This window comes from Pithys albifrons, chromosome 1 (genome assembly GCF_047495875.1).
Source record: "Pithys albifrons albifrons isolate INPA30051 chromosome 1, PitAlb_v1, whole genome shotgun sequence".
NCBI lineage: Eukaryota > Metazoa > Chordata > Aves > Passeriformes > Thamnophilidae > Pithys > Pithys albifrons.
This window is the reverse complement of record NC_092458.1, coordinates 44,245,662-44,257,711: the sequence shown is the minus strand read 5'-3', so window position 1 is coordinate 44,257,711 and position 12,050 is coordinate 44,245,662. Positions and strand designations below refer to the sequence as shown.

The window sequence follows — 12,050 nt, the reverse complement described above, 5'->3', positions numbered from 1 at the left end:
TGACTCAGACATAAAAAAGTACTGTTCAAGTTAAAAGTTATTGCATCTCTTAACATACAATGAAGGCAGTGGGTCAAGGAACGGATGACTCATCACAATCAGTGGACAAATGAGCTAAAATCACTTCCAAAGCTGTGCTTTGAAGTGCTGGGTATGTTGCACATGGCCAGTTTATACAGGAGCACAGTGGAATTAATTGTTATTTTAGGCTTTTTAGACTACGAAAGGAAATTGTATTACTCTTAGTGACTCATTAAACAAAAGTGCAAAGTATAAAGTTTAATTTTAGATAATGCATTTATTTAAAAATGAAAATAACTTATAGAAGAGCACTTTTTATGGTGGTTTGCTTTTTCTTTCTTGGAGACTCCAGGTTAGGAGTACTGAATTTATTCTGCAGACTTCCCAAAAAGATCATCTAGGAAGGTTTCTTATTTTATTATGCTGACCCTTAACAGCAGTTTCCACCAGAACTCTAAAATTCTCTAGCATCATTAAGAAGGTAAAAGATAACTATTTTGAATAAAATTAATGTTTATCAGTCAAATCATAAGAGTTAAGAGCAATGGTGAAAGACTACGAAGTAAGATTTTTAACTGAAAAAAGTCAGAAAGTTGTTAGATTACAATTCAGTTATATATTAAGTTACATTATTTCATCTAAGCTTCTGAATTATCAACTATAAATGCATACCTAGAATGTGCAAAGCTGCATGAGATCTGGTGGTTAGAGCTTTGGAACCTGTTGGTAGAGCAAGTTCTGGACTCAAAATACTACACCGGGATTGCATGTCTGGAGCTGAGGGAAGTCTGGAATCAGCAACTACTGCATTGTAACTCCACAGTTCCCTCGCATTTGGTCGAAACCTAGAGCAAGAGAAACGAGAAAAAAACTTTCAACTACTAAAAAAATACAATATCTAACCAATAATTAAATTTTATAAGCTATTTAATATAAAATGTAGATCTGCTGGTGCAAACTCTTAAAACTGAATTTCATTACACCAAATACATATAAACTTTAATAGCTTAACACTCCAGCAAAGACGCAAAAACACTTTTTTTCTACTTCAAGTTAAACTGCCATTTTATGGGTTCAGAAATTTCTGAAAATGTTAGACACTTCTCAAAGCTAATTAATGTTCAAACAGTTTTATGTAGCAAGAAATGTGAAGGAACTAGTAAAGTACTAAATGTGATGGCAGATGTGCTCAGAAATTATAAAGATGCCAAAAGTGAAATGAAAAGGCATACCTTTAAATAAGAGAAAAAAATCTTGGGAAATCCAACATATTTTGTTTGGGTTTTTTTAAATTGGTAACATTGACTCATGAGTTTTTAAGGGATTACATAAAAGGGCAGCATAAACAAGGAATACAAAGATTTTCAATACTATAAATTAACATAGAAAAAGAAAATCAAGAAAATGAAATCTGTGAAACCATTATGTAAAAGGAAGAAACAGTCAGAAGGCACAGGCCTATGGGAGTGTTCTAAATAAGCACAAAAGGAATTTTCACTTGGTACACTGTTGCAAAAATCTAATGGAGAAAGAAATAGTTTTAAATAAAAAATATTATAGGACACTGTAGGTATTCAGGATTTCAACACATTAGCAACATTCAAGTTTATACACACACATGAAATTATGTAACCACTTGAATTTCATGGAACGAATAAGCTACAAAGCTATGAAGAAAATATGTCATCAGAATGCTGTCTCTCTGTGTGAGAAACTGAACCTTCCTTTAAATAGGAATGTATAAAAAGGTCCAGGGATAATAATATACCAAGTATTGAACTACTAACAGGCAGCATTGTTATTAACATGGCTCTTCTTTAGACTGTTTTGATATTTTCTACTGAACTAGAACAGGATAAGAGAGTAATACATCTGCAGTCTTCGAACAACCCGCACTGCAGTTTTTAAGCTCTAGATTTAATTCTAACAGTCACCAAAATATTGCAAGACAATAAAACACCTCACTTCATGTTTACCCATAATATATTTAACATGCAACCTTGAACTTCTTCAAGCTGAACTACCATTTTCTTGTGCTAACTCAAGTTGAGTATCAGCCCCTTTTCTCTCCTGAAACTTTCTTCAGTCCCGTGGCCATTGATAAACGAATTTTTCACAAACTAAGTATTTTGGTGACTCTTTTTGAGTCTTTCAATGAGATTTAAACATGTTGAAAATACAGAGCTTTAAAAGAAGTGGGTGCTACTCTTACTTCTAATCTCAGTGTAATTTCAGTAGGAACTGGCACCTAGCCAATAAGATTCAAACAATTCCGGATGTGCATAATGTAGAACTACAACCATCCAAGGAACTTCATACATCACAAAAAAGCATGCCTAGCAAATATGCATGCTTCAACATTAATTGACTATTTAGTTCTTGAATCTCAATTTTGGATGGAGACACCCAAAGTAGGATGCAAGAGCTTTTAAACCCTAGCTGATCATTCTTATTTTGTATTTAAACAATTTAAAATCATCCATCACTTGAACTCAGATGACAGTTCAAATTTCTCTCCTAAATCCTGGCTAACATAGCTTTTAAATTATTACAGAAGAATTGGAACTTATGATTCTGTTCAGGAATGAGTGCTTACAATCTACACCTGCTCAAAGACTCCATGCCAATGACTGTGAAATAAATACAATTAATTTGTCTGTCTGTGTCATCTAGGTAAGTGCCTTTATTTTGATCTTCCAAAAAGTCAGAACTGAAAAGAATACCATTGCTTCACCCCTTCTCCTATTCAAGTCTCAATCACTAATGCCTGAGAGAAAGGATGACAATTTAAGACAAACAAATGTGGCAGTTGGGTATGGCAAGAAAATTTCAGTCAAGTGTTAAGGAGATGGAAAAAAGGGAATAAAAAGACTAAATAAAATAGAACAGATTGGGGCCTCCTAAATATGAGGCTGGAATGAGAATGAAGCAAAACAGAAAAGAAATTTTAAAAATTTAGGCAAGAGAAGACGTCTGTTTTGGGCTTACTTGAGCAAATCATCCAAAAAGTGTGAAAAAAATATATGGAAGACTAAAAATGGTTTTTCATTTACTTGGGAAACAATTATAAATAAGACTAGTATAATCAAATCTCTAGCCTCCCAAAGTATTTTAAAAGGGACTTCTGTATTACTACTTTAATAGCTAAAATCCACACTTGCCTCCAAATAACGTCATAGACAGGATCCAGACACACACCAGAACCTTGAAGGTCTTCCTGCTCAGAATCATTGAATGTTTTGCAACTGCCATCTACTTTGTTTATCAGAAGACATTTAAAAGGAGGAGGTTCAGATATTGAAGCTGGTACCAATCCTAGATCAGGGAGCAAAAAAGGGCAAACAAACATGAAGATTCGAGTCAATAATGCTTCATACACAGAAAATGCATGTAATGTAATAGGGAAGAACAGACACACTGCCACAGCAAAAAAAAATGGTACTAAGACTTAAATGCAAGCAAAGTTTAGACTTTCACATTATTATTTTTAACTAAAGAAGCTAGGATCATCATATGCAGTAAACTAAAAAGTCAAAATATTTTCACTTCCTTCATTCACATTTTTGACTTTGTTGCTCCTCTATTTTTTCTCCAATAACTCGATAAGCATTTAAATATTTTAGAAGAGTTCTTGCCTATTATATGTCTGCTTGCAAATATCTCTGATGTAGCAAGCACATGAGAATTGATGAGAGCTTCATCGATTCGGAGAAAAGTCTGGTCTCCACTCGCTCCAATCCATGTGGCTTTGCGTCCGTATTTGGAGCCTATATTAGGCATAGGTGCTGGTTTGGCATTCCAGTAGGGCATGTCCAGAATTGGTCTACCAAGCTGACCTTTCTATAGAAAGAATTTAAGAATTAGTAAGAGACAGTAAGAGTAAGTCTCAAAGATGACTAAGTTACTTCAATAGTTTCATCATACAAAATTGGTAATCTGGAAGAAAGTTTGCCACAAAACTACCTTAAAAAGCAATGGCCAATCTAAGTGAAGTGTTACATATTTAAATACAAGGAGCAAGTTACTGACAGATATACTTCTCCCTATTCAGTTAGGTTTTTGAGTAAACTTTTTTTAAATAAAACTCAACCTCTCCATGATGGATAACCCTGCTTTCCATCTTCAGAATCAAACATGAAATCATTACTCTCCTACAGTGTTCAATATCTTAATAACTTCAGTGCTAGATGGATTAATAGGAAAAAAGAATGGATTAATAGGAAAAACCTTATATTCAGATACAGACAGTCTAAGTTCCAATCTATGCTTATTTAGTGAATATAAGAACAGATTCCATATAGACATGGGAAAATATACACCATGCAGATATAAAAGAAGAGTACTAGAGTTAAGAAATGTTATACTGAACAATAATACCTCCCTTCAAGTGTTAGCATAGCTTCTGCAACTCACTGCTGTTTCTATGAAAGAAATCAGGACAATTTTTTCTACCAAATGGAGACAGACAGGTAACAGAATACGCAACACCTACTTACAATTAAGTTTGCAACAATAAGAGTTTGAGCAAACTGGTGCACCTTATAAAATGACCTAGTTTTAAATCAGCATCTTCATTAAAATATATAAAAATCAAATAATTCCTGGCATCATTCTTTTCTAACCACAACAATATTAGAGGCTACATTTTATAACAGGCACAAAAGACATTCAAAAATCATGCATGGTTCTGCATGGGCAAGTGTAAACAGTCTTGAAAGGTTTTCGAACAATACATTAACTACTAGGCTATTCCCCTAAACAAGTAATAGTATTTCCTTACTGAGAAACTTCCAAATGTGAAAACTTGGCCATCCATTAGGAGAATAACTGTATGGTTGCTCCCAGCAGTAACTTGTGTACTAGGACCTGGTAATGCTTGCACCAAAGTGGGACATCCCCTACATAAAAATAAATTAATTCTGTATCAATACATGCTTATGTAACATTTACAACATACATTAGTATTATAAGTATTTCAATCAATGTGAAATATATTCATTAGATTCACAGAGCTAATTAGAGTCAAGCAATATTTTACATATGAAATGAACAGAGGTTTGAAAGACTATACCAAATAGTTAAGTTTATCTTCTTTTGTTAGAGGGAAACAGATTGAGAACCCTCTCTTCAATTAAACTCAGAAATTAGCATAGAATAAAAATTATTAATTTAATATGAAATTCTAGGATTACATATATGTTACTGTAGTTATATGTAGTTGTATTGTTTGCATTTTTGTATGTATACAAAATATATTGCAACAAAACATAGCAGTAAAAAAATTATTCTATGAGAACACCCATTAAGCACTTAAAAAACACCCTGTTCACATTATGAAGCAATTGAAGCCTTACATGGCTGGTACACTAGTACAATTACCAGAAACAATATTGATGCAGGCCTCTCAGGAGCATTGCCTAGAGAATTATAAAAGAAAGGTCTACACCCCTCCGCCAGCCCCTTTCCCATCAAACTCAGACTCAATAAGGACAAACCTCTACAAACTATTTTCCAGAGAGATATCAAAAAGTCTAATCCATTTGTGTCCTAAATACAGACAGGCATAAGAAAATAAATTTTCCATTCCAGTAAAAATGAAGGAAAAAAACCACAGGATGTTCACGAAGCAAAGAAAAAATTTAAATTCATGACTTAGTATAGAGAGAGCACAAAAGGTAAAAAGGAAGAAGTGTGAAATACTAAAACTAAAATTATTATCTCAGTCTCAACAAAGTGAACAGGAGCCTACAAGTCATAGGAACCCATAATGAATGCCTACCTAGACTTCAAATGTATTGTAGAGTTAGAAAGACTGTGAATTAGAAGAACAAGCTATTCCCAAATAATTCTATGATTGGTAACTCTGACCCCTGAGAATAACAGCACTATTTAAACTTACTTTCAAACACAGCCTTTCAAAAGTGGGTTAATCTAAAATAAGAACAGGTTGTCTTGTGCTGGATTAAAAAAGTGTCAGCACAGGGTTTCCTAGCCATTGTTCAGCAGCTGATGTACACAAAGATGGGTCACCTGAATGTTCTGATTTTGGCTGAATTTCAGGTAAAAGTCAAGAAAGTATGAGGAAGGTGAAGCATCATAAGTTCAGCAGGAAAAGAGTAGATGGGAAGAAGTGAACATATGGAAATGTAGAACAGAGGAATGTAGCATGAAGATAGGTTGATGACCCAACAGAGGAGGAACACAGGTATACAGAAAGAAATTATTCCTCGGTGGTGACAGCCTATGACTGGGGGAGATGCAGGGACTGAAGGGCAGAATGAAATTAAGTAGAGGATGCATAACATCAACATTCATAAATTTAGAAGTTGGTCTATAGACACATTGACTTGGACATCAGTGTGATTATACACAAAGCAAAGTTTAGCAGCGCTAATGATGAAACATTTTAAAAACAAAAAGTTTACATTTGTCTCTCATTATTAAAGAAGCTTAAAAAGGCACCAAAACAGGAAAAAACCCTCAATAGCAACCTATCCAAAGGCATTCCTGTTAAAACAAAATATTTTTATTAAAGTTTTCTCTTCCTCTCCTTCAAAATTACAGTAACTACAAGTATAAAATTAGCAATCTTATGTTCATTTAAAAAAAAGTAGTGCATGTTTCATCTCTTTGATGCCTAAAAACTAAGTTATTATCACCAAGACTATTTATACTTCTGTCTTTTCAATCGAATCTATCAGCAGTGTTATCTGAATGCTGTGTATGACAGTCCCATGGTAGCAGCAGAACAAAATCAAATAAGCAACTAATATAGAGAGAGGAAATAGGTTATCCTCTTAAAAAGCTTTATCATTAAGATCAACCAGCTCTTGGAATGGCCACCCATAGTCTATCAACTCAAGAAAGAAACAGGAAAAAAAAAGCTGAAGATACTGAACTACATAATAAAATAAACCTAAATTACAGAAAACTAATTTTCACTTCATAAAAGGAGGAGGGATTTGGAAAAAGCCAGTTTGACTGATGCATATGGAGTTTAAAACCTGTGATATTGTTGAGCATTTCTCCATCCCTCTGAAACTCAGCACAGGAAAGCTCAGAATAGACACTGAAGAGTCTGAGAGACTCTTTGGACAAGGTTTCAATAACCAAAGTTTCCCTATTTGGATTAGAGAAAGCAAGGAGTACTCCTCTGGAATGGAGTGGAAGGACACACTCGTGTCAAACTCACAAAATCTTTGGCTGCGAATGTGACACAAATCTATCACAAAAGATCAAACTCAGCTATACAGAAAGTAACAAGAGATCTCTTGGAAAAATGTAACATTGCTGAACAATTAGCAGGAGATGTAACATTAGGTAACTCAGAATCCTGAAGAAAGTCCAGATGCTGGACGGCTGTTCAGATGGAAACCCTCATCCATCCAAAGGTTATTTCTGGGAGCAGATGTAGTCTTTGAAAATTCATCCTGCATGAACAATCGCTGTTCATGGTTTTTATGCAGCCAGCAGCTGGCTGCCAGGTCCTTAACATGTCATTAGGGGCAGCTGACTATGGTCCTGTAAAAACAGGTTAACTGTAGGCTGTTAGCAGGTAGTAGGTACAAGGAAAACAGTAATAACTTCTGTCCATTGCAAGCAGAGTTGGACAGCACAGAGTTACAAAGAAAATGGAAATTTTCATGTTTTAGAGGGAACTGGAAATTTGGCGGAAATAGATAAATAGGACATGCACTCCACCACTGGAGTAAAATAATCGGAAACTGCACCTAGAAACATGCTCCTAAACAAAAATAGATGATGAAACACCTTTTTTTCCCCTAGAGTTATTAGCAGGATACAGTCTCTATTCTTTGTCTGCAAGTGGAAGAGAGCTGATCACCTATGGAAGGTCTGATCAGTTTTCTTTTATGTTATTGTTGAACCTTCAGAAGTAAAATGCTATCAAGATCACCTTACTTCAGCCATTCCACTTCTGGAACTTGACTGTCAGGTCATATGCTTGCCCCTGTAGTGCTGAAGTAAAGAGTTTGTAAAAAAAACATAGGCAAATTTTGAACAATAACAGAAAAGATCCTGGACTTTTAAGTCCCAGCTTCTTGAGAGAAGCATCAGCAAAGAACAGGCCTTTGCTTACCTGAATACAAGACATGCTATTTTTCATCAAGACTAAATACTGCAAGGCATTTAATGTTTCCAGAGTTTCTATTCACCGGCAGTTAATTTGAGGAGAATATAAGCACATACTAACAAATCTTTCATATAGTGAATAGCTCATCAACATCTGCCACTGTGGATTTTACAACAAAGAGCACACACAGATTAATTTAATGGTTCCAGCATAGTGATAAGGCATGTAATCTACCTCATTCCTACTGAAGTAGGAGAAAGAACTTGTAGTGTTTACCATACTCCGATGGAGGAGTCCAGAATCCCTTTAACTAAGGAGAAAGGCATGTCTGGACAGCTGTTCAGAATTGAAAATACTTAAGCATTTTCAAGACTTAAAATGTATTCCTATGACTAAAATTTTACACTGCAAGACAAAAGTCTCTGAAAGGATGTGTCATCAATGGCTGCCCAGGAACTTACATCAATGCTTCATCTGGCAATGAAGATGGCTCCCTCAGATCAAAATGAAAGTTCCTGCATGTTCCCTGAGAGTTCTTGTTTTCAGGGCCCCCATACGTAGATACACTAGCTAGGCTGTCTAAATTACTACTTTTTTTCCTCTCTTCTCTTTCTCTCTCTCCCGGAAACACAGTAGAGTATCAGTTCCTGGATTCAGAAGATGCCCTTCCTGAGGTCAATACAGGCAATGTGACACACTGCATGACTGACATACCACTGACCTGGCAGAAGCTGGCCATCTGAGCACCACTGGGTCCCAACTGAGATGGAACTCTGCATAAGGATTCCCTGTTTCCTTCTCTGAATCCCTTACTGTGAGGACAGAGGAGAGATCTCTACTTAAAGCTGGAAAAAGAAGTACATCAATGAAGAAATTATAACTTGAATGATGGTGCTAAACAGCAATATAGTACTATAGCCAGTTCTCATGCATAGGACATACTCCAAATTTCTTCAAGGCTTTCTTTCAGATCCTCTTAGGGTCTGATGCAGAAAGATACAAAGGTCAGTGCCACGTCAGTTGTACCTCCTCAGCTTCTAGTTCTGGTCAAGCATTATCCTTCAGAACAAGATTTTTCATATTGTCTTCCAGGATCTCACTTGGACCTACATTTGGCCTTCATCCAGTTCCTGTCTAAATAAGCAATGTGGGGTTTCCCACCTGAAATACTGAAAAATACAGCAAATAGCTCCAAAGCCTTCCAAAAAGCCAAGTGATTTCATCAGTAGGAAACAGGTGACAGTAAGTTAACAGTACAAATGTCACTGCTGTTCGTACCTCTTCAGTGTTTAAGACGGAAAATGGCCTCACTCTAATAGCGACTATTATTGCCAGCTAAAGCCATTGTTGCTTGGTACAAGTATCCAAGAATTTCCAGGAAGGAAAGCCAAAGTATTTGTCTGTGGTATGACTATACCATAGGTAGAAACACAGATTTGCATTCATTGGTCTAACACAAACTGAGTAGGGGTAGCAGTTTAAGAGACTATCATTAGGCACAGCAGTCAATACAAGGTAACATTTCCAGTATGCTTCCCTTCCTTCTCTCTTTCTTTGCTCTCCCCCTTTGCCTTAGTGAATGCAAACAAAGTTTTAAGATGATGAAGATTTCTTCAGAAACTAGACAAAAGAAATGGTTTAGAAGTCTCCAAAGAGATGAGGAGGATAGATGTTCATTAATTTTCACCTCACTCCTACAAGAGAAATGACAGAACCGAAGACAAGTCATGGATGCTCCACTCTGTATGCCTTTTACATAAGGATACTGAGCATTACTGGACATACACAAAGCCTCCAAAGATTCCTACTACACAAAAATCCCTGGTGTGTGTGTTATATGGTATATTTACAAGTCCAAAGACCTTGATCACATTTCCTTTTAGGGAAGGACAAAAAGGATTTTTTTTATTTTAATGAATACTTGAGATTCTAAAGATGAGACACTAAGGGTGAAATAGAGCTTCACATTAAAGACATCCACATTTAATTATCTATGCTCTCACTGTAGTCAATGGAGATCAAGCCTGTAAGGTTTAGAGAGCTACTGAGCATACCTAAAGCAGACAATACTGAGTGGTTCATCAAACAGCTTTTCATGCTCTGTCGAGTTCTTTTTTCATTGACAAAAAAGAAAGCACCCATTGTCTCCTGCCAACACCCAAAATCAGTGACTACAAAATGCAGCTGAGACTGAAGTTTAGAGACTTCATTTTGGACATCAATGATGAACAAAACTGAGACTTTATCATAATTGAATTGTTGTCAATGATTTAATGGAAACAGGTTAATCTTAGGTTTACAATATCATACTATTTGAATTATTGTCCATGTAGTATTTTACAGAAGTAATTAAGTCTTAATGAGACTTCAATGTCATTCTCAAACATTTCAAACTCAATTATAAAGCTATGCTAATAACTGTGCACAGAAGCTGTTGTGTATTAAACTAATTACTTATCCTGTACAAGAGTACTCTTATTGTATCTATATTCAGGAAGTTATGGGGAGTAAGTTCAGAACGAGCTTACCAACTTTATTAGGTCTATATTTGGATTTTCACACTTGCTGGCTCCAGAGAAACTGAAATTTAGCCATTTCTTATGCAGCAGTACAGAATACACAGTCATATCCTTTAATTACCAGCTCACCTGGAATTAACATCACCGTGTCCAAGCTGCCCATGCTGCCCATATCCAAATGTGTAAACATCACCATTCTCCATCAAAACCACTAAAAAAACAACAAAATAATATTTTTCTGACACACGCACATGACATGGCACTGCACCAGTGCTGATTAGCCTTTCTGAGTAGCACAAATCATCATCCCTGCTGAAACAGTAAGAGATCTAGACCAGATTTCCCAACCATCACAGCTAACACCTCTATGAAGGACTAAAGGTCTGCTATGCAGATGTTTTGAACTGACTCAAAAATTGCTTACAAGCTCTGATGTAACTCAGTATATGATACTTATAGTCCTTTCCACTGTTGAAGGACAGTGATTTGCCTTTCATGGCTGGAATCAGAGAGGTCATGTGGGAATTTGGGTGGTGATCTTACTTTAGCCTAAATGTGATGAAAGAGCATGAAGCTGTGTCAGCGGAGATTTAGTCTGGATATTAGGAAAAAGTTCTTCACCCAGAGGGTGGCTGAGCACTGGAACAGGCTCTCCAAATAAGTGGTCACAGCACCAAGCCTGATGGAGTTCATGAAGCATTTGAACAATGCTTTCAGGCATATGGTGTGATTCTTGGGGTGTCTCGTGCAGGGCCAGGAGTTCGACTTGATCCTTGTCAGTCCCTTCCAACTTGGGATATTCCGATTCTATGACAGTGTAGTAGGCTACAAAATGATACTGCAATATTTTCAACTTTTTACACTCCTGCATACATACTTATTGAAAATCAAACACGAAGCAGTGAAAACATGTTTGGCAACATTAAAAAAAAGTGCCTTAATTAACTTCGATTTATTTGTTTTTACCTGAATGGTGAAACCCACAACTGACTTGTACAGCTCGCAGTTCACAGTCAAAGCGGACAGCCCCTGGTGGATAGGTTGTGATTTTGCTGGCATCCTTCTCACCTCTTTCTCCACTTCCATCTACAAACAAAACTTATAATTATATCCCATATATTCTATAAGAGTTATATTAGAAAAACAAATAGAACAAGAATAGTAAATTACTCCCCACCCCCACCATTTGTAAGGTAGGAGAGAGAAGGAGAATAGTAGGAGAGACAGCTCAAAATGAGGCATCAAAGTAGATGTGAAAGATGACAGAAACTCTACTTTGAAACAACGTACTACAAAATTATACACTAGTAAACGTCTCATCCTCTAAAGCAGGAACTTCCCAGAGAGCAGACAAAAGGAACCAGCAGAACAGAAAGTTCAAACTTCAGAAGCTTTGCTTAATAACCATCACTTTCTTT

General features: G+C 36.1%; 1 protein-coding gene across 15 annotated transcripts in view; it reads right to left on the bottom strand.

Moving 5' to 3' along the window:
• The window catches only part of MYCBP2 (MYC binding protein 2), a 184,352-nt gene that overhangs the window by 97,707 nt on the left and 74,595 nt on the right, over nt 1-12,050 (bottom strand). For all 15 annotated transcript variants that reach the window (XM_071549773.1, XM_071549741.1, XM_071549724.1 and 12 more), the window contains 6 exons: nt 11,599-11,718; nt 10,762-10,843; nt 4,802-4,919; nt 3,657-3,861; nt 3,183-3,336; nt 694-866 (listed from right to left, as the gene is read on the bottom strand). In XM_071549773.1, coding sequence (XP_071405874.1) covers nt 694-866; nt 3,183-3,336; nt 3,657-3,861; nt 4,802-4,919; nt 10,762-10,843; nt 11,599-11,718 — 852 coding nt within the window. The remainder of the gene's footprint in view (nt 1-693; nt 867-3,182; nt 3,337-3,656; nt 3,862-4,801; nt 4,920-10,761; nt 10,844-11,598; nt 11,719-12,050) is intronic.